General features: G+C 43.2%; 1 protein-coding gene across 4 annotated transcripts in view; it reads right to left on the reverse strand.

The window, feature by feature from the left end:
• DENND5A (DENN domain containing 5A) overlaps positions 1-19,136 on the reverse strand; it is a 62,312-nt gene extending 43,176 nt beyond the window's left edge. For 2 of the 4 annotated variants that reach the window (XM_058025846.1, XM_058025843.1), the window contains exons 1-2: positions 19,007-19,136; positions 366-437 (exon numbers count right to left, since the gene is read on the reverse strand). In XM_058025846.1, coding sequence (XP_057881829.1) covers positions 366-437; positions 19,007-19,112 — 178 coding nt within the window. In that variant the 5' untranslated portion in view covers positions 19,113-19,136. The remainder of the gene's footprint in view (positions 1-365; positions 438-19,006) is intronic. The other 2 variants (XM_058025847.1, XM_058025845.1) reach the window with 1 other exon arrangement.
• Between the last annotated feature and the right edge of the window lie 4,698 nt (positions 19,137-23,834).

A 23,834-nucleotide genomic window follows, 5' to 3' on the forward strand; every position in this document is an offset into this window, starting at 1 on the left:
GTGTGGCAATCTTGAGATTGTGGTCATGACAGCAATTCTCTAAGCCACTCTCCAGATATTTCAGATTCTTGTTAAAACACAGCGAAAGCTTCAGTTTCAGTGCAATGTTGTTATTGAAGAAAAGCACAAATAGACAAAATGCAAAGATGATGCAACTTTTAGATAGACATACAAGTGACATCATGAGATCTCTTAATTTCATTTTCAAGACTCAGGAAAAAAGATAACCACCATCTATTGCAAGAAGTTAGCTGTGAAGGAAGAGGCTAGAAGGTTAGAAGGTCAAGAACCACATAAACGTCCATGAAGAAAGAGTATTAGATGAACAAAGTGCTTTTTTTTTTGCCCCACACTTTTTCCTTTACCTTCTGTTGCACTTGAAATGAAACGGCTGCCACCATCTCGGGTTTTAGAGGCCTGTATATACTGGCATAAAGCTATATAACAAATAAAAACAACACTGCATTATACATTTCATACTGTTGCTTGTGATCCCGTCACTAACACACACCAGAAAAAACATGTAAATATCCAGAATTAGCATGCAGGACAGGCTACTCCCCTAATATGCTTTTTCTACATACATAACTTACACAAATTTCTCATTTTACCTACAAATTTCTAGGAGATGATCAGTATGTAAGAAAATCTCACTGTTCCTGTACACACAGTCAGAACACTGATGCAGGAGGAACAAGCTGCTTGTGAAACTAAAGTTTCACATTTTAACTACAAAATATTCCCAAAGAGCAGATGATGAAACTGACCCCAAGGACAAGATCATTTCAAGGCCTTTAGAATTGTGTGAATTTAAGTGGCATGGTCCAACTTCCCACAGGTGCTATCCATACACTAGATTGGCTGAAAGCCTTGTGTGGAAGCTCTGAACTTTCCTCTAGGGCAATGACAGCCCATTGTGATAGCACAGAACTTTCTGCAGTAAATACTCTGAGTGTGAGCAGTTGCTTTAAAAAAACAAAAATGTACAACTGTGTATCTTAAAATAAGCTTAGCTATATTACTAGAATGCAATTAGCTAAATGAGCATGCAGCTGTTGACAGCTGCACTAACAATCAGGCACAATTGCATGAAATCATATGCTTTAAATAAATGGAACTATTTCGGCAACACCTGCAAAAGAGAAAACACACTCCAAATCCTCTCTTATTTTCTTACATGCAGCAATTACAAGGCAATAGAAATTGATTTCAGAATTGGTTGGGTTTGTTTTGTATGTCTAGAGTAATATTTAAAGTTCAATTTCAAAGCCAAGTTAGAATCTTTATTTGGCACAACACTTACTTGCACTAAGTAGCCATAGACAGAGATCTTGCAGCACTTCTCTGCACAATACAGAACCCAACACAACACATTACACCAAAGCAAACAGAATTTCCAGTGAGTGCTTAACAAGTCCTTTGACAGCTGAGAAGCCTGGTAACTGTGGATTTTCTTTAAGTCTTAAATACTATCTCAGACAGGGAACTTACCCTGAATCAGGACCTAGGACAGGTCTCACAATACCCAAAATATTCACATCTATTTTGTTAATTCTCTGGGGTTTAGCATGAAATTGAAGGAGGCATTGCTTTCATTATTTGTCTGAAAAATCAACAGCTCAGCTAATTTTCATACAAAACCACACAGCTACATTATTTATTAATCTGTTCAACCATATCATTCAATAATATCATTGTTCAGAAAGAAAAAAAAGCGTATTTGGGAAAATCTGAAACCTGCAGAGAGAGGAATAGTTAGGAATAACCAGGACACCACTGAAATATAATCATCTTATGAAAGAGTAGAGCTAAAGACAGAAACGATAACAGCATCTCCACAGCTAACACAACCATAAAAGATGAAAATAAACATTTAAAGAAACTTCCAGTCTCCCAGAAAGAAAAACGGACATAATGCCACATCTCTACTGACACAAACATCCACTCAAGTGAAGTCAGTCCTCTGTAAAAAGCTTTTAAAAGTATGTCAGGAGATTTAACACACCTACTGTTTTCTATATTTACATCTGTGCAGATGATGTAATGTCAACTTTTAGATAATTGAGGAAAAACCTCAGACATGTACTAAGCTGTTTTGTTCTTTGGCTGGTTTTTTTTTTATCTTCCACATACGTCAAGGAGAGAAAATACACGAAGGCCAAATTTTCTCCTGAACTTGGAAACCACACAGCACAAACACTGAGTTCACCTATGTGCAAGGATATACATTTTGAAATTAAAAAGGAAGATCTGTGATTCAAAGACCTTTTCATTAAGAGTAGTAACACTGCAAAATACATGATGCTGCATGATTAAAAAAAAGCCCAAACGCTAACAAACACTGAATGGATGTTCACCTATTTAAAGAAGCCTTGCACCATCTCCTCCCAAGAGACATTCTCACCAATACACTCTTAACTTTTTAGAGCTGGAGTCTGGCTGTAATTTAATGAAAGAACCAAAATCGATTTCTGGAAACCACTGAGTCCTGATTCAGACAGAAACATAAGGAACCCTGTCAGGCCTTGCTGCCATCCATCAAGGCACTCAGCTGTTGTACAGACACTGCTGCTGCCACAGTGCCCCAGCAGCACCTTCCTCTCCTCTCTCCTCTCCCGGAATGCTGCTGCCAGCTCTGCAGGATGCTCCTCTGCCCTTCCACAGCAGCACAGTCTCCCATCCCCAGGCAGCTCTTTTGGGAGAGCCTACATGCTTGGAATATCACAAACTCCCTGGACCATGCTGACTCCCAAAGATCCTGGTTCAAACAAGCAGGGAATGTCAAGGGACAGCTCAGCAACGCTGGAAAGTTCAGCCCAGGCAATCTGTGCAAGCCCAGGACACTGGACACTGTTTTCCTGCCATTACAAGTAAAGGGAACCTGAGCACCTCTATTTCCTTTTCCTGAGCTTCCCCTTCTCTCCTCTCTAGTGATTGTCACTAGACAGTCATAAGCAGTGGGGAGGGGGAAAATCCACAAACAATATTTACTTACATCCAGAGGCAAAAAGCAATTAACCCTAAATTTCTACATTTATGATCAGCCTCAAACAGAGACACCCTGCTACAGCAAAGCACCAACTGCAGCACATCTCCAGCAGCAAAAATAACTCAAGGTTTCAAGATCTGTCTCTGTGTGAATTACAGAGTGACAGAATTAAAAGGATATTCTGAGCTGGAAGGGACCCACAAGGATCATTGAGTCCAACTCTTAAGTAACAGGAATCAAGCCACAGCCTTCATGTTATTAGCACCATGCTCTAACCAAATGAGATAATCTTGGTTTCCTTCAGTTAGTTGATTAATTCAGGAATAATTGAAACGGTTTTGATAAAAAGAGTGAAGAGCAATTTTAGCAAACGCAAGAGACCACCAACCCACCAGCAGAAATGGACAGTTGTATTCTGCAGCTAAGAAAATGAAGGCATAAGAGGAAAAATGAAGGCATGAAGGCATAAGAGGAAATAAAACTGATAAAAATATGATGTATGCCATAAGTTGAGATAGAGCAAGTTCCCACACTCAACAACCATCAAAGGACTGCTATCCTCATATCATGTTTTTCACATGGTTTCTCTCCCTTAGCAGAAGTAATAGCTAGAAAGTACTTTCCTTATCCAAGTAATAGTAAAGAGTTCCTTAGAAATTATTTATCTAAAAATAATTTCTTTCTTTTATACACATTCCACGCCAAAGGAAAATTTTGGGGATTTTTAATTGAACATAGTATTTCCTGCTGAAGACTAGAGAGGTCTTTCAAACACCATTGATGTTCTCCACATACACATTTACCCCTCAGGTGTTTGTTATATCAGAGGAAAAGCTCTACAAAAATCAAGATGCAAAATGTCCCACACACTGCAGAGTTGCAACTACCTTGGACTTAAATCAGAACCAATGATGAAACAGCTACAACTATAAGATTATTTGTCAAGAAATGTCAAACAACATATGAAATCCACAAACACCCAGCAATACTTCAGGAAGTTTCAGGCGAACATCAAACCTTCAAAACAGTAAGAATCCCACTGCATTTTGCAATGTAAACAATAACATGAAAGCCTAGAGAAATATAATTTAACCAGACTCAATACAAATCCACAAGCACCACTTTAGTGCAGCCGTGACACTGCACCCAGCAGGGGAATGACAGTGACACAGAGCATCTCAGAATTTGTCATTGGAAAAAAAAACACTCCCTGTGTCATTCCACTCAAAATAGGATCAGTGAAACAACATGGATTAAAAATAAACAAATAGAGAATAAAGAAAGGGTTAACAAAGATTAACATTTCACTAATCCAGTACAGTCACACAAACAGCTTAATTAGCTCATGGTGATTCCCCAAAACAGGAGGGAAGCAGAAAGTAAAGCACAGGCACAGGGGCTGTGAAAGTGGTGAGCTGGAGAAAACACGTGCTGGAGCTCTAACACCTGCTGGCTCCTGAAGCCAGCCCTCTCTCCTCCTGAGGCCCAGCTCAATACCTGCTGGCTCCTGCCATGCCAGGCAATAAATAGGTTTTTCAACACCAGCAACCATCACCAGCTCTGGTGATGCCCTTTGCTTCCTCTCCCATTTTTCACACACTTTACCAACCCTGCCCATTAAACATGATCTATCCCTGCTGTCCTGGAGATGGCTGAGCACCTGCCTGCCCTGGGGTGGTGGTGAATAATTCCTCTTTTGCTTTACCTATTAAACTGTTTTTATCCTGACCTGAGAGTTTTCCCAGTTTCAGATTTCTGATTGTCTCACCCACTCCTCAGGAGGGGAGTGAGAGGCTGTGTGGGGCTGGCTGAAACCACACCACCGTGTAATTTGAGAAGACATGCATGAAAGACTTAAGTTATTGGAGGCAGCTTGCTTATCAAAGGGGAGGTCACCAGCTAGACACAGCCTCTGAGGAAGTCTCCTTGGCTGAGGGGTGTCCAGGATTGCAGGTTTGGCCTGGCTCCTCCTGGGCAGGCAGAGCTCAGCTGAGAGCAGGCTCAGACCACAGAGGGGGGCACTCAGCACCAACAGGATTAAATCCCACATCCGAGGCTGGTAATTCTCCAACACCACCCTCTCACATCTTTTCAGCAAACTGAGCCTGATGGACTGAGTTGCGTGCATAAAGCAAACTACAAATCTGCTCAGGATGACCAGAGAGTTGAAACACATTACATTTATTTGGAAGATCCAGCTCAAACAGCCCAGCTCCCCTTTTCACAGCAGCTCACACCACTGCTCTAACAGCCACCTAATGCTGTTTGCAATGTATGGAACCATGATGGGCTTTCAGTTTCAACTTCATTTGCACCACCTGAAATTATGCTGGCCTACATATCTGTAATTTGGACTTTGTAATTGCCAGCACATTAGAGCAGCTAATGCATGCACTGCAAGTATCCTACGCTGAACTAACAAGTACACCTAATTTTATCAGCCCCTTCCTGAGTCACCTAACACTGAACATGAGCCACACCACCAAAGAGATCTGTGGGGTATGCTGGAAACCTCCCTGGCTCTCATTTTCACGCTGCTCCCCCTTCTCACCTGTGTTACTTCTCTTGCTGCTCCACCTGTGAGCAGTGGAGAGCAGTGTCTGTGTTTGATCTGACGAGAATTAGGACTTACAAACTCATGGAGTCTCCAGCCTAGGCTGGACAGCATTGCTTTGGAAGTCTCATGCATCACTCTGCATGAAGCTATCCATACCAATGGATATGACTTTTTTGTAAGATTATAACAAGGGGGGGGAAAGTTCTATAAACTAAAATTAAAACATTCAATTCAAAACCTGCAAATGCCATCTACCAAGCTTTCCTCAGCTTTGAGCGGGAATAAAAAGAATGAACTCAGAAGGTCTAATTTTAGCTCTTTCCTGATTTACCCAGAGAAAAATATGATTCACTGCCTTCTGTATTCCTCTTCAGGAAAAGAAAGGAGGGGAAAAAGGGTCTTCCCAATACAGTAATAAGAAAAATGGTTAGGTTATACAACTTGCATATTCACCTACTTATGACCTTGCATAGATGCAACGTTTCCACATGCATTGCTTATAAATTTCTAATGCACATTTCCAAGAAAACTTGTACATGATTCTAACAATTCAAATTTCCCTGCTGACTAGCTTGCTTCTTTGTAAGAATGTTTTTAACTCTGCATTTTTTGTCTTCAATATCTCAAATCGTTCTCTGTAAATCCTACACGGCCATGAAAAGTTTTCATTTACATAATAGAACAGTGGCTTAAGTTGTCCTTAATGAGAAAGGAAAAACTTGTTAAAAAAAAAAGCCAAGGATACTTTGCAAATAAAGCCTTTTTTAAACAGACATGGCCTTTTGAACATGCTGTCAATTCACCATTTGGCTTTAATATTTACAAAGTGACTGCAGTGCTGCAACACTAAAACGTATGCAAGACTAAGAACTGTATAGGAACTTCTCCCTGCATCTCATCTAGGAAAAACATCTTTGAGCAGCTATCTCAGATGTAGACCAGTTCAATTTTCCCTCTATGACAACAGAGAGCAAGTCAGAATAGGTTAGCCTAGTTACCAGAAAAAGTGCCCCAAAAACAAACTAAATGGTGGTGGCAATACTGATTTTAAGGCATCATTAATACTGTCACCTTTGTTTGCTCACTGAGTCCACTCATCTGCTCAAAATAATTATGGAACAAAGATCCAGAAAGCTTGACTGGTTCTGATTAAGTGGTTTGCTGCTTCTACCCAGACAGGCAGCTTCTTTCTTTAAATTCCTGTGATACAGCCTGCTATTAATTCAATTCATTCCGTCTCAGTGTACATTTATTGTATACATGACATCTTCAAATAAAAAATTCTTAGATACATGCAATTAAAATATTAACTTTATATTTTCCACATAAAGACACTTACTGGGATCTTTTAGCATACAGAGACTCTATCAATTTCTGCTGTCACTAAAATGAATGTCTTGAACTAAATATAAAACAGCTTCAACATGAAACAGTCATATTGCTGTAATTAATAAATGAATAAGAACAGTGAAAATTTGTACCAGCAACAGAAACTATGAGCCATGCACTTAGGGCAGCTTTCCTGTACTACTCAGCACAGAGAATCCAGAGAAAATTGATTTAGAGAAGACGCTACAGACCCTATAACCACACCCTTGAGCTCTGCACTTTCTGCCCCACAGCTCAAAGGACCTGGGAGTGGTGGGAACTCTCCAAGTCCTGCAGGGTGGGGAACTGGAGACCAGACTGGGGACCATGTCTGTCTGACCATGACAGACAAACAGCAGAGGTTTGCACACATGAGGGCTGCAAGGCAAAAATCAGACAACAAGGGGATTTGAACAGCACCTAAACTATAAACACCATTCCCAGAGCAGCCTAATTCTACCCTGCTTCAAATAAAAAACTGCTATAAAGCACAAAGCCATACCTCAGTGAAAAGGCCATCATAGATTATTTTCAAAATGTCCTTTCTCATTCTTGGGTTTCAGGTGAGAATTTTTTAAGAGCAAAACCATACCTGTCAAAGCACCTAATGAAAAGAAAAAAAATGTTTCCAAAGATACAATTTGCCTTAGTTCCAAAGATAAAAGTAACACTCCGAATGAGGTGAATCCAAAACCAGCAGCATAAACAGCAATGGGATTCCCAGTTCTGCCAGCAAACATCCTCAGTACACAAAATAAGGGTACAGATACTACAGTAAATAATTATGTTTATCAAACATAAAATTACTTCAGCTCCAAAATTCATGGTCCAAGTCTAAATAAAAACAGCTGACTGGCAAAACAGATAGAGTGCACACACTTATGGAACCCACAATCTAGAAAAGATGAAAGTATGGAGTAAATAAAAGCAATCTGGGGAGAGGGAGGCACTGGGGGAAAGAGATGGTGCATACACTGAGAGATCTGAGGACTTCTGGATTACTCAGACTGACACATGACCAGCACCTGGCCTGTGAAAGCAAATACAGGGGCTTAAGATACATGAAGGGATGCAAAGATGGTCAAGCCAAGAATCAGTCTCTTAAAATTAAAGGCAAAAGAGTTTAGTTAAAAATAAGATTTGCCCTCTTTTAACTTGCCAACAAAAATGGTGAAAGAGTCTATTTTCAAGTCTTAAGAGAAAACTGGGATCATCAAACAAGCAATTAAATTATATGGGCTGAACCATAATACCATAATAGATGTGAAATAAGATGGAAATCTGTTGATTCAATCTAGCCTTTCAAAAACACACAAGAAACAAACAAAACAAGAAAAAACCCTAAGCCAAGCCTTCTGGAGAACACCACCATTCTGATTTTTAGGATACTCTATTATAATACTAAAGAAAAATCCTTTCAATAAATACAATACATACACAGAGAGCTATTAACACAGTAAGAATTAGCCAAGGTTTACTTGTAAAACAGAAAAATTCTCTGATTCCTTCTTCAACAAATATTAAACCATATGTAACTAGAGGGGAAAAAAGCACCTCTCTAAAATGCAGGAAATAAACATTCAAAGTCTGGCAGACTAAGGTAAGAAATTCATTATACGAGAATTCTTGGAATAAAAACCATGATTCAAGAAAAGCTGCAGCTGCCAAGTCTGTAAGCAAAGAGCCACTCCATCAATAGACAAATGCTTTCAGATTATGACTTGCTTCCTTCCTTCCAGTTCCTCCTCCTTAAACAGAGCTGCACGTATTTCTCATTAGAGAGGACTCCCTTCTCCAGCAAACCTCTTGCTCAGATATACACAAAGAAGAATTCTTCCCTTTTATCCTGAAACACACAAACCCTCTGTCCCACACTCCCTATCCCCCTGCCCCCGTTGGCAAGACCACCTGGCAAAGCACAAGCTGAATTAGACCACTTAATTTGATGTGGAATTGGGACTTGAACACTTTTTAAAGCAGGTTAAGTTATCCAGGAGAAAAATCTTCAGGGTCACTTTCACTTCCCTGCAGCACTGTTGTTGGAACAGCTGGAATCAGGTGTTTGAGCCACTGTCTGCAGCAGCCTCCACCCCACTGCATTTGTGACACATCTACCACAGCTGGGACTTCCTCCAAAACCTTCATTATTACAGTTACTGTTCCACTTCCCCTGACAGAAAACCTTGAAGGCAAAGCAAGTTCACTGCCTGCCCTTCTGAAACCAAGGTGCGAATATGAGCTGCAAACACATAGGTATGGATCCCAGGGCCAGTGAAATGAGTGTGGATGGAGTGCCATCCTTCCTCTGGGAAAGCTGAAGGATGTGCTTCAGAGGGAGGAGGGAAAAGACAAAGAAATAACCAGTCTAAAAGGCTCTGATTTTTTTTCCTGTTTGTCATCTAGGGAACCCATAGCTGCTTGTAAAAATCCCTTATCCCAATTCAAGGAGAACATACTCCATTGAACATTCAACTGACTATAAAATTCCTCCTTCTGCAGACTTTAAAAAGGTGAGAGAGACAAAAAAAGAGAGTTAACCCTAATCTGTTGACCATTAAAGGTCCTGTTGTTTTCCCATTTTCTTTCACTTCCCAAAATTCAAGAGAAGTAATGTTTCAAAAATCATAACACAAACAAACTCACTGTGGAAAGAAATAAATAAAAAAGAGGTCATTTTGCTAACTGGAAATTCAGTGTAAACTCTGCCTGATACAAATAATTGTTTATTCCTTTGATAGGTAAATTCTTGCAAGCCCTTCATGGCAAATGAAAATCTAGGAGTTAATAGATAGCCATTCATCATTTAAGCCCCAGCATTCATCTAGTTGATAACAAAACATGTTGCCACACACAGCCGGGAATCGTTTCAAATGCTGCAACAATGAATTTAAAGCACCACAGAAAAACAGCTGAGGCCATCTGCATTCTGTGATTGTAAGGTCAGGAAACCAAAAGCTTTTGTTTATATTGTTCTGCTCCTGGTGCAAGGAAGGCGGGAAGAGGTGGGACAAGGAAGTGGCAGGACAGGGTAGGAGCAGAAGAAACCACCAAGAATCTAAAGCAGCTTTTAAAATAGTCCTCAGCTTGCATCTTTAAAAATATCCTAAAGATTTTTTTCCTATAGCTTTTCTTTTTGTACTCTTTTGTATGTAATACAGGAAGGCAGATGGACAATATAAAATAAAATGTATTTTAATCAAGACTGTCCAGCAGAAATTTTCAATGGAATGGTCCTAAAACCAGAATTGTTTTAGTAAACCACTTTTCTGCTCTAGCCCAAGCAAAAAGACTTACAGAAAGATATTTAGGTCTGTTTCCAACTAAACAGCAGCGGCAGGGCTCAGAATTTCAATGAAAGGCGTGTTCACAGCCACAGGGGTCAGGAGGGACACACTATTTCCATTACACAATAGATCTGCAATATGTGCGACAGAAGACACTAAGAAAGGAAAAGGGTGGCTTACCTTCAGAATAGAACCAAATTCTTTTACATGTACTAAAAATGTGTAACAGAAGTGGAGACAAGCATATTTTAAGCATATTTAACATAGAAACCAGCTGCTCTCCTCATGCCCCCCCAGGACTGGCAGATCCAGTGGGACTCTTCAGGAAAGTCTGAGCACAGATCATTCCAAACAACTCTTCCCAACAACCATGGTCTCCTTTCACAGTGACACACCCCATCCACTCAAATGTCCCTACTTTTTGTGCTCCCACAGCCCTCTGGCTCTGAGGACTGATGAAAACACATCTGTGCAAAAAAATAAGCATCAAATCTTACTGAAGCACTTTTCCAGTCCTTCAACCAGGATATCACTGAGGTTTTGCACCGAAAAGGAAGAACGTATTTTACAAAACACATTAAGTCTTTCAGCAGGTTTCAAAACCATACAGAGGTCAGAAAAACACAGAAAGATTAGCAATGCAGTCATTTCAGTATACCAGCCCTGGCCAGTGTGCTTCACTTTACTATCTAACCTTTGAAAGTAACCTGCCTTAACAAGGACTGCTCCCTTTCTGAATAAAACAAAAGTTGTCCTGTAAGAAAGTCAGGTTGCTTGATAGGAGTGATTTCTAATCACAGAAAACTAATCAGATGTGCTGACAGTTTGGTCAAGGGATATGACAAACCCCAAAGCTTATCTCTGCTCTGGCTGGATCCTTCTTTATCATCTCTCCATCCATGCCTCCTGAGCTCTCTCCCTGTTACACATAAGCCTATCAAGATCACCTTTCTTGTCCAATTAAAAAAATTCATGTTTTGTTAACAAAAAAAAACCCCTCGTGTTTTCAAAGACCTGAGAACAGAAGTCTCAAGTCCAAGTTAACCACTCACAACTGTGTATCACCACTGTGGTCCAGGTCATAAACAAAGACCTCAGTAAGGACAGGAAACAGAGACCACAACACCTTACACTTGGATTGGTCTGCACTGCCATAAAATCTCTGCCAAAAGAATTCTGAGAAATGACCAAGATACTGGTAAACAGAAATTTTACCACTCTTTGGCAAAACTTTTGAAGGAGTTACTTCACATTTCAATTTAAAAAGGAGCTTACTTGACATTTCCCAGATCCCACACATAAAAGAGACAGAAAGGACATGACAGCCTTATGCTGGCACCAACCTTGTTGACTTAAGGGACTTATGTTTTCCCCAATGCAACTCTCATGGCAGCTCAGTAGGACATTGCTGGGCTTGGGGGCCAAAATTAGGAAACAATAATTGGCAAGGCAGCTTGCTGAAAGTAGCAAGTTAAGGAGGAATAACAGGCAAGAAAAGCTCCTAAAAGTTTATGCTTGTACTGCAAAAAAAGAAACTTTTTCAAACTCACCTGAAGCTATGTGAAAGAGTATCTGTTTCTGTAAAAGCAACCTTTTTTCCTCACTCAGATACTGAAATGCTGCTTTCTCTGAACAGGTTCCTTTTGCCTGCCATGTTGTCTCTAGATCACTTACCCATGAAATGAGATAAAGTTTCTTTCTCAAAATGCTTCAATATCCATATGTAAATGACTCAGTACAGGTGTACACATGGTACCTGACTGTGGCTGATAAAAGAGACAGTAAAAAAACCCAAAAAAACTAAATAAAAAAGCCAATATTCTACACTTCTACAGGAAAGTTTGCAACCAATGAGCTCTTGCCCATCAAACCATAAGTGGAGTAGCATTTTCCTGGAAAGACTAAGAAACATGCCTTGAGCAGAAACACTCCAAGTAAATTCTACATCCATCACCAGTTAGTGCTGGAATGCTTGATAATTTCTCTGTGCAATAATGTTTTAAGCCTCACAGGGATAGCATTCCAGCTCACTGCAAACTTGACTGCAAACCACAAATCTGAAATGGTTGTCAAGAAATTGAGAGAGTAATTAGTGCACAGTGTGCATCACTGAGTAATTGCTTCTGACACTGTCACTTCATGGGCATCATTTCTGCTACATGAGCCCTGCAGGTTAGTGGGAATTCAAAAGATAACTATGAGAAGTCATTACCAAGAACACTCAAGTAGGACTTTCCTAAGTCAAAAGGTGGATAAAAAACAATTGTGGTGTTTTGAAACTTCAGAATCAATAATTTGAAGAATTGGGAAAAAAGTTATTATTTGCAAAATGGCAGTATTTCCCATCCAATTCACTTCAGAGCTCTGTGTGTAGCCTCTCTCTCGCAAAATAAACTGCAAAGATTCCCAAATATAACAGGAAAAAACAAACTAGCACCAAAAAACCCTAATGGACAGAAAGCCAAACGAGCCCATCTTTGTAAGCCCTGTCTTAATAAGCTAAAATTCCTATGGCTTTTTTTAAAATTCCTATGGCTTTTTTGAAAGCCATAGGAATTAAGCCTTTTAAAAGGCTTAAAAAACAGACTTGTAAACCTTGGTTCTTCAGACAATGTTTTAACACCTTAAATTTATTCTCAAATCAAGAACTTGTAACCTTTCTCCTTCCCCACACATTGCCAAAGAGCCTTCCAAGTAAACCAAATTTATAACTGAATACAGAAAGGTTTTGAGGGGAGTATTCCATAAAGAACCCAGCTCAATTGACCCCAAAACACAAATATGATAGAACGAGATTGGCATTACAGAAACATCCCCAGCAGCCTGTGGTCCAAATGCAGCTCAGCAGAGTCCAGCTGCTCCCCCCTTACATCAGCTCTGCCTTTCTTTATCCACATATCAGCTACCCTGGCACGTCTGCCTCAGTTCCCAAAGAGACAAAAGACCTTTTTGGCACTCAAACATGGCAAACAGCTCCAGCTTCTTGGGAAAAGATAGAGGGGGTAGGGAAGAGTGGAATAAGCTATTATCTGGATTTAAACATTTCACATGTGCCCATGTAAGCCCAGCCAAAAGCTGCTGCTATCTGCTGCCTGCCACAGTGCCCTGAGTGAAACCAGGTGAGCTGTGAGCCTTGGGGAACTGCAGGGGCCTCCCACAGGGTGAGCACCTTGTCAGCAATCCCAGAGAGGCAAGGGAGCTGCAAACCTCCCCTCAGCCTCAGAATGAACCCCCGAGGGAAGAGGCACCAGTGGCAACTGTGGGAAGCTTGCATGGATACCATCCACATGCACAAAGGGAGGAAGAGGGAGAAAAAAACCTACCAAAACCAAAACCCCACAATCACAGAACAATTCAGCCTTTGGTAAAATCAAGCAATAGCTCCCAGCAATGGAATTCACTTCTGCAGCAAGTGCTGGTGCCACCACCACAGCAAAGATAGAGGAATTTACTCACATGCTATTTTACAGTATTGCAGAAGGGCTCCACTGCAAACACCACAGCTGGCTCCAACCCCACATGTCTTAATTCTGAGATTAAAATTCCTAACACAACAAACTACAAAACAGTCAAATGTCAATCAGAAAATTATATCTGCTAATTTAAACTGTTTGCATTTCTTCTTCCTCCTCTTTCCCTTTAGCCAGCCCTTACAAATACCTTTGCAGCAAAATAAAAGCCTGGAAGTATTTAAGTGTGTTTAACTTGGAAATGAACATGGGTGCTGATAACAGCCTTACTTCATGGACTTCCAGAATGGAAATAATTCCACTAAGCAATTTATTGGCTTACATATGTGGCCAATGCTTTCAATCATGTCCTCACACACTTTTTTTTTTTTTTTTTTTAGTTTATATCAATACAGAATTCCATTAAAACAACCCCTAACAATGCACAAAGATGAGCTGTCATTTTAAATTTGAGGCCAACAAAATAGAAAAATAATGACACTTCAATTACAGACAGGGAAATGAGGTGAGACAACATTTCTGTTTTCCTGGTGAGGAGAAACACTCTCTGAGATTGTCAGAATAATTTTGAGTGGAGCTAGGTGAATACCATACACCAGGTATCATCTTCTTTTCACACACTAGCAGCAATCCAGTGGCTCCTGTGGCAACACAGAGATGCCTCACTCATAACCAGTCATGTTAATCTACTTAATCTACATGCAGAGATCTTGCCTCAACACCATTAAAAAGAAAATGAAAAAAAAAAAAAAAAAAAGGTACAACAGAGGAAGAACCATTAAAATTGTATCAGATCATCATACAAGAGAGTGAAAGCAGACCAAACATGAATTCTGAAAAGGCTCTTGAAGGGTCTCTACAGGAAAGATATTTCCTGGACAAATGGGATTCACCTAACTCTGTTTTCATTCTTCTGTAAAGATGAAGCTCATGATCAGGTGGAAAAACTCAAAGCACCCTGATAAGGACTTGAGCAAAGGAACACAAGTTCACCTACCAAATAAAGTAATTTTTAGACCAAATCTTAAAAAAACAGTTCAAACTGGGAAGAAAGGCAGGGAAAAAAGTACAGGTAGCAGAGTAGTCATTGGGTTTACTCTTCTTTTTTTTTTTTTTTTTTTAAAAAAACAGACCTATTATTAAATAATCGATCTTTTCTTCACAGATCATAGGCTTTTTTTTTCTTTACACTATTTCTCCTTTGTAATATTGCTAGTTCTAAAATAACTGTTATCATCTTTATACAACATTCAAGACTACCAAGGTATGTTCAGCAGAAGAATTTAATTAGAACACGGGTTCCAGATATTTAGATCTGAGTTCTGTATTTTGTAAAAGCAACCCCAACACCACATTTCACATAAATGTAAGGCAATGGCAAGTTAATGCTCTGCTTTGCCACTCCATAATAAACAAACTCTGCTGACAAGTGATTGCTTGTAAAAATCCTTTTATTCCATGTTTTTTTCCATTAAAACCCCAACAGTTTCATATAGTGCAAGGCTTCCCACCATCATTCAGATCACATCTGATTAACTCAACAGACAAAGGACTGCAGCTGAAAGATGAGCCTCAACTCCATTCTCATTACCTTTCCAGGGCACAGTCACACAATCTGAATGAAGAAATCCTACCATAATGTTGCAGCATTACAATACATTACATTACATACAGTAGATTTTTGGTGATGTATTTCATCATCTCCAGATGACCAAGGGCCAGCAATGTGCCCTTGCTCCAAACAAGGCCAATGGTACATGGGGTTTATTAGTCAAAAACATTTGCAGCGGGCTGAGGGAGGTGATCCTGCCCTGGAGGGGCCACAGCTGTGCCCAGCTCTGTGCCCCTTAGCACAGAGAGTGCAGCAAGGGGCCACAAACACGAATAAGGGACAGAAGCCAAGGCTGACAGAGCTGGGACTGTTCAGCCTGCAGAACAGAAAAGCTCAGGACACAATCTCAGCAATGTATATAAACATCTAAGAGAAAGCGCAAAGGTGATGGAGACAGGCTGTATCCCATGCCAGAGCCACAGGTAATGGGCACAAACCAAAACTAGGAGGTTCCATCAAACATCAGGACACAGCTTTTCACTGTGAGGGTAACTGAGCCCTGGCACAGGCTGCACAGGGAACGTGTGGAGTCTCCATTTCTGGTGATACCCAAAATCACCTGGACATTGTCCCAGACCTGACAACTGCCAAAGTCCCTTCCAACCTCAACTCTTCTGTGATTTGCTCTGTGAAGGAAATACACCTGTGACAGACCTCAGCAGTGTAATGAAAAATTCTGTCATCACTTCTGGTGTATCAACACCATCTGGAAACAGTAATGCACCGCAGTTCCTCTCTCTGTCACCCAGCTTAGCAGCTGACACTGGAGCTTAAGCTTCACCCAGTGCTGGGGTTTTGTTTTGTTTTACCATCACCTAGCAAATATCTTCTGTGTCCTTTAAGAGGTCACCCACTGGGAACACAATTACCAAAATAAGAAAGGACGCCCAGAATTGAATTTAGGGATAAAAAAGCCCTAGCGATAGAGACTCTTTAACCCGTGCTAACGACAAGTCATAAATACAGGATTTTTCATTGCATTTAAAGAAAACAAACACATTTATATATCCTGTGCCTCTCCAACCAGCCAGCCAACTTTTTCAGGAAAAAGCCTTACAGCTGTGCTGTTCAGTAAGCTTCCAACATACAAAGGGAAAACGCCATCAGAGGTGTCTCTTCAAACAAAGTAACTCGACCGAGCACCAATTCCTGAGCTTATGCCTCATTTCCAAGCCTGAAGCCAACGCTGTAGCACCCACATTAGGGCCGAACACCTGAACTGCGCGGCTCGGTGAGCCTGCCGAGAACAAAGTGTGCGGGCAGCATCCCCGGGGCCGCGCAGCGCGGCGGGCTCCGTGCGGGGAGGGAGGGAGGGAAGGAGGGAGGGATGACATCATGCGGGGCCGCTCCGGAGCCCTGCCGCAGGAGAGCCCCGGGGGACACAGAGGGACACGCCGCGTCCGGCCCCACAGGGACCCGCAGGAGAGCCCGCACGGACCCGCCGTGCCCTGCCCCACAGGGACCCGCCATGCCCGGCCCCACAGGGACCCGCCGTGCCCGGCCCCACAGGGACCCGCCGTGCCCGGCCCCACAGGGACCCGCAGGAGAGCCCGCACGGACCCGCTATGCCCTGCCCCACAGGGACCCGCCGGGACCCGCCGTGCCCGGCCCCACAGGGACCCGCCATGCCCGGCCCTGAGGGGACCCACCGGGACCCGCCGGGCCCGGCCCCGGTCCAACAATGGGCACTCACGGAGCCAATTGTCTCAACAGGACGAGGATTCAGAAGCTGTTTTGCAGCGCAGAAATCAGAAGGAGGGGGGGAAAAGAACCAGCGCACAATGACCCTTTCATTGAAATAAGAAAGGCTCGCAGGAAGTACAGAGTGTTTCCAAGCCTTATCCGAAAGCCGCTGAAATATAGCAGAGGCCTCTCCATTTTTATCAGTGGACACTGGAGGAGGCTATAGCCCAAGACACAGTTTGAAAGCATTATCAGTCACACTATAATGCATTATTAATAACACAACAAACTCAAGAAAACACACCCGAATTCCACCTAGCCCTTATGCTGTGACATTATTGGAAATTTTCCCCACCTTCTTTTAAAATCTTTTCTCAAATCATGCAAAAATCTGTCTTCCCCATAAACACAAACCTCTTCTCCCCCCAGCCGCACACCTCGTCACAGGTAACACCATGGTGGAACAGCAGAGACCAGGATACAGCACACACTACAGTTCTACATACCATAGATAGAGTCCTTGACCAGGAGAGCAAATACAGAAAGAACAGCACACTCCAGCTTTCAGACCTGCACACTCTGACAGGCTATTTTAAAAAAGGCACTTATACCTTCCAGTTTACTATTAGATAGCTGGCCCAAAGTAATGCACTGTTGGTTTTAAATTGAATTATGTGCGGAGAATTATTCATGTGCCTATCAAGAGCAGGGAGCATTACTGAGTGTGCCTCGCACCACATTACACAAATAGATTTGTAGTAAATTAATCACAAAATTAACATCTTTCTAATTGTTTTTGATCTATAACCTTCGTTCATTTTCCATTTAATTAAAAGAAACCCTCACATATCTCTCAATGAAATTGCATTGCATTTTGTTCTCTTGGATTTCTTAAATCAAACTGATACTGTAATTTGCAGTGCCATTGCAGAGCACACTGTTATGCTGTACTCACTCCTCAAGCCTCAAACTGTAGCCTACAGTCACTTTAACATTAGACAAACAAGAATTCTCATAGGGAAGGGTACTGCTCAGCACTAGGGACAGGTGAGAAATTTTGTTTAAAGTCATTAAACAAAAAAAAGAGTTTATATAATAGGCAAAATTTAGAGGAGCTCACTCAATGCAAGAAGTCAGTTCTAATAACACAAATTCCACTTTACCAGGAACAAGCATTTATTTACTGAAGGACAGCTTAAACGCATCAATATGTAAAAAAAAAAAAAAAAAAAAAAAAAAAAAAAAAAATTAGTAAAAAACCGAGGCTGGGGGTGAGAGAATGTACTACCGGTCAAGTTCAGAGCCCAAATAGAATCAGTGCTGATGTTAGGTCAGGTTTTCACCACCACATTCCTTCCCCTTTCTTAACTGTTAGAGATGCTAAGCCACACTCCGATTTAACTGAGGCCAGACTGAAACTGAAGAGAGGTGCTGCTAAAACACAACTGAATTATTTTTTAACCTTAAAAACACTGCTTTGACACAGTGGTGTGGTTTAGATGGATACGGTTTAGTTGCAGTGTGAACATTCTCACCTAACAGCAGAGTAATCACTTCCTAATCCGATTTCTTTTCGGATACTCCTGCAAGAGAATTCTTATTCTGAGCTACGAAAAAAAGGCAACACGGAACACGCAAAAGGTTTTCGCTCTCTCCCAAACCCGACTCGTTCAGGGTGCTCGTGTGTCTCAAGCGCCCGGCTGAAGTTGGTACGCGCAGGGAGCGCAGGACATCGCCGCTGGGGCTCGGACCGCCTAAAGCCAGGGCAGCGCTCAGGGCGCGCTCTGCCCAGCCCGTCCAACGGCGCTGCCCGGCCGGCTTCGGGGCAGCTCGGCCACTTGTACCGAGCCCGGTCCGCGCCTGGCCGGCCGCTCCGCATGCCCGGGGAGCCGCAGAGCCCGGGGCTCCCAGCGGGGCACGGGCAACCACGGCAGCGCCCGGGGCTGCGGGGCAGGGAGGTACCGGTGCGGGCAGGGCAGGTACCGGTGCGGGCAGCGCGGCCGGACCCCGCCGCCCCTGCGCCCAGCGCCGCCGGTCACTCACCGGAGAGCTCGTCCGGCTCCAGCCCGGTCTCGGTGTCCAGCCCGCAGATGACGAAGTAGTCGGCGAAGCGGCCGGGTGCCGAGGAGCCGCCGCCGCCGCCGCTCATGCTGCAGGGCGAGGGGCGCGCGGAGCTCAGCGGGAGCGGGGCCGGGCGGCGGGGCCGGGATCTCCGGCTGCGCCCGCCGCCTCCATGGCGGCGCGGGGCGGGCGGCGCCGCGCGGCATTCTGGGAACGGCCCCCGCCGCTCGCGGGGGGGGCGGCCCGGCCTCGCGCCGCAACGCCGCGTCTGCGCCCTGCGCGGGGGGGTGACGTCATGCTGCTGGTGCTGGCGCTGCCGCTCGCTGCTGCCGGGGCCGCCTGAGGGGGCCGCCATGGCGGGCGGTCACAGCCGTGCCCCCGGGGAGCCGCGGGAAGGGCTCTGCTCCCTCCGCAGGCACAGGATCAGGGGATGGGTCGGGCTGGAAGGGACCAGAGCCTTGAACTGCCTGCTCAAGCAGGGTTACATGGCACAGGAGTCTGTCCTGACCGTTCTTGGGTATCTCCAGTGAGGGAGACCCCACACGCTCTCTGGGCAGCCCGTTCAGTGCTCGGTCACTGTGCAATAAAGAGGTTCTTCCTCACATTCAGTTGGAACCTCTGTTTCTTCCTTTGCCTCTTGTCACTTTGCTTGGCACCACCAAGCAGAGCCTGATCCATCCTCTGTCACCTCCACATTGATGACGTCCCTTCCCAGACCTTTCTTCTCAAAGCTGAACAGAATCACAGAATCAATTAGGCTGGAAAAGCTCTGTGAGGTCGAGTCCAACCTGCTGTGTCCAGGCCCAGTTCCCTCAGGTTCTCCTCACAGGAGAGCTGCTGCAGCGCCTTGATCAGTTCTGCAGCTCTGCTGGCTCCCTGTCCCTGGTACTGAGGAGCCCAGAACCAGACACAGAGCCAGGAGGGCCCTGCCAGGGCTGCTTCCCCAGAGCAGGATCAGTGCTGGTGCTCTGGAAGCGCCTCTGGGCTCCTGTCCTCCTGTCACCTCCACCTTCCTGTCCCCACAGCCCCGGTGGCTGGCCTGGCTCCACAGCTTTGAGAAGCAGCTGCCTGTGCAGGGAAATGCTTTAGGGATTGTTTGGCTCTAAGGTTGTTTTCTTTTTCATATTTGGATTAACATCACTCACATCTCTGTTAACAGCTGGGCTTTCACAGAGTGAAATCCACTCTCCCCTCTGGCTCAGTGTGGAAAGGAGAACAAGCCCTGGGGAAGGATGACCCAGCAGAGCTGCAGAGAGACAAGTGACACAAACCCATGCTCTGCCCTGAGGGTGCTTTTTTCCTCTGGCTATAGAGGCAACTGGGATGGCCTTGCCAGCCTAAAATTAGACCTAGCAGTTCCCCTTCCTCTCCTCTCTCAGTTCTCTATTTGTGGCATTTACATCAGAGTCCTTCCATATCTTGTAGGGCTTAGAAGAGGAGAAATTAAAACTTTGCAGTCTTTAATGATTATTATCCAGGACCAACCAAGTAGTTAAGGTTGTATCCATAATGCTGAATTGATCAGACACCAATCTAAGCATAGGAAACTTCACCTATTTGAGTTTCCATTGCCAGGACAGACCAAACTGTCTGTAGGGAGTAGAAGCAGCAGGACATGTAAGAAGACTTCACTGCCAATGGTTTACAACCTTTTGCAGTACAACAACTAAACTCTTAGGCCACTGTGCCCAGTGAATTGAGGACAGCTGGACATCCTCTGGGAACCAGGAAAAACTCTTAGGATAGCACTGGTGCTATCAGTGTTCACCTGATTAAGACTGTATGGTCTTAGAGAATGGGTTAGCAGTGGAGGAAAGCATTGCTGAGGTTTGACTGAGAGGTCAGTTTTAAAGCACCATTTAACTTGGGAGAAAGATTTCAATAGAGATGGCAGGGCAGGAGCAATATTAGAGTGGAGGGTTTGAGTTTACTCTACAAAAAGCACAGTTAGATTGTGTTGAGCCTGCCTGGTGGTGTGTGGAAGGCACAACAGAGAACAGAAATAGCTAAATCTGGTTGCTCTTACTCTACTGTGTTCTCTAGCCACTTTTTGCACATTTGTCTTCTCAATCTGCTTTCAGTGTGGCAAAGGACAATGTATTCAGCACGTGGTGAACCTCTTTTAAGTAAGTCTGAACTGTAGTTTAACCCTTAAGACAAAATCCATAGCCTGAGGGTCTCTTCTGACACTAGCAGGAAATTCTAGGGAAACAGCTCAGATATTGGCAGGGGCTTTTTGTCAAATAAAGAGTAAAAGGGAGAAATAAAAAGTTGTTCATGCACCTCACCTGTTCCAGAAATAACCAAGAATTTTGTAAATAATCAGTAAATAAAGTTAGATGGGCCACTAAGTAAACAGAGGTTTACCAGAGATACTGTTGAGCTGCAGTATTTAAATGCACACATACCTTGCTATGCAACAGGGTAAGGAACAGGAAATATTTTTTTAAAGGAGAGTCTCAGACTAAGAAACTCAGATTTGCTTTGAATTGCTATGAGAAATGGACAAGATGGGTAGAACTGTGTGAACCAGAACCAACAAAATGTTAACCCATATTTTTTGCTGTTTTGTCAGATAAATTCTCTGCATTCCAGGACAACTTGCAGGGTAGTCCCTCTCAAATCTGTGCCTCCAGCAGATGAACCTGAAAAGTTACAGCTTTTTCCTCCCCAATTATTTAATTTCTGAAATACTCTTGCCTAGTCACCACACCAAAGAACATCTGTGACATCTACTTCAAAGGCCAGTAGCTTTAATCTGTCAGTCATCCTGACCAATGTTCCCATGACAGGAAACACCAAAATACGGCAATTCTGTCAGGAGAGTTTGAAAATGGCTTACATGTCCTTGAGTAAAACAACAACACTCTAGACAACATTATGAATTCTTGAAAGGGATCTTTATGATGTTGAGAAAATCTGTGGAATTGTGAATTCTGTGGAAACTAGGATTCTTTAGCCAGAGAATCAGAAACACATATTAGTAAATAGGAAGAGATTTAAAAGATTAATTGTCTTTGGCAAGACCATCAATGTTGATTCAGCTGAGGTTTTCTATGGCAAAGACTTGTATTTTCAAGCTCTGACCTTTAAAATAGTCTTTGAAATAGTGAAGAACAGGACTTGATACAAAGATATCTTGAGTATTCTTCATACTACCTAATTCAGATTTACTTTGCCAACAATTCCAGTCATGATTTTTGGAAGAGTTTATTTACTAAGCAATAGGAAAACACAACAGCAAATTACAGTTCCATTCAACATTGCTCAGAGAATTGAAGAAGTCTGCAATGGGGTATTTCTCTTTTTTCTGGGCAGCTGTTTCCCAAGATAAGCTAAGCTTTGAAAAGTAACAGAGCTCAGGGCACAAATTGCTCCAGTTGTCAGGGTGCTGATTGTATGTGATGTCTTCTAATGACTCTGATTAAGATATTTACCCTGGATTCTTTAAGAAAACAAAAATCCAATCAGTGACTCTTATAATTAAAGCAATCCTCTCCAGTCTGCAAAACCAGACACTTGAACCTGGCTGCAACTCATTTACCAGGTATTTGGTGTGACATCTACATGGCAGACTTGTGGAATAGAGCCTGCACACGGGATCACCTAACACACAGATCCTCACACATCAGGGCACAGCTCAGAGCAAAACTGCACTTCAGGGGGTGGAACATTTCCTGAACTCCCATGCAGCACTGTCCCTTTTCTCCCCAGCTCCAGGAGCCCACACTATGGACTGAAGCTCAATTTACCAACATCTGCAATCCCCAGCTCCCATTCCACGGTGCTGCTCTGCAGCATCTCATTGCCCAGTCTGTCCATACCTCCAGGGCTGCTCCATACCGAGGGGCAGAATCCAGCTCTTGTCTTTATTAAACTTCTTATGGTTGGTGATTGCCCAGCCCTTGCCATGGTCTCTGTAGGGCTCTCCCTCCTTCCCTCGAGGGAGTCTGCAGCTCCTCCCAATGTAGTACAGTCAGTATAGCAGGCTTACTTGGGGCTGCTTCCAGTCCTTACCTAGCATTCCTTCCAGTCCTGTGTCCGGATCATCAATGAAGATGTTGAAGCAGTGAAGTCCCACAGCTGCATGAGAGCAGAATGAAGATGTTGAGAATGGGGCTGAGGAGGGAACCCTGCAGAACCCCACTAGTGACAGGGCCCACAGGTGCTGTCACCCCATTAACTACAGCCCTGTGAGCCAGTGACTCACCTGTCACACAATGAGCTTACCCAGCTGAGTGCTGGGCATTTTCTCCAGAGGGATACTGTCAGAGATGGTATCAAAAGCATTACTGAATCTTCTCCATGATTTTATTAGGCATGGAAGTGAGACTGACAGACCTGTAGTTGGCATGGTCATCCTCTTCTTGCCCTTCTTGAAAACTGGGGCAATATTTGCTAGCTTCCAGTAGACTGGGACCTCTCCAGATTCCCAAGATGCCGAAATCATTGAGAGAGGTCTTGTGATGTCACCATCCAGCTCTCTGGGTACTCTTGGATGAATCCCATCAGGCCCCATAGACTTAGAGGGATCCAGCTGAAGAAGCAAATCCTGCACAAGTTCAGGGTTGACTGGGAGTTTGTCTTTCTCACAGGCATGAGGAATCAGTTTAACACAGAACAAAGAGTCAAACACAGAATGATTTAGTGATCTGCTCAGAATACTTCTCCATGATATGGAATTCTTCCAAGTACAGTTAACACTGCAAATTCCAGGTTTTAAATACAACTCCTCAGGGCAAGGTTGTAAAAGAAAAATCAGGAGTTATGAGTGTAACATTAGATCTCAATTCTGAAGCAGAATTTTAAA

Source organism: Melospiza georgiana, chromosome 6 (assembly GCF_028018845.1).
Source record: "Melospiza georgiana isolate bMelGeo1 chromosome 6, bMelGeo1.pri, whole genome shotgun sequence".
NCBI classification, from domain to species: Eukaryota; Metazoa; Chordata; class Aves; order Passeriformes; family Passerellidae; genus Melospiza; species Melospiza georgiana.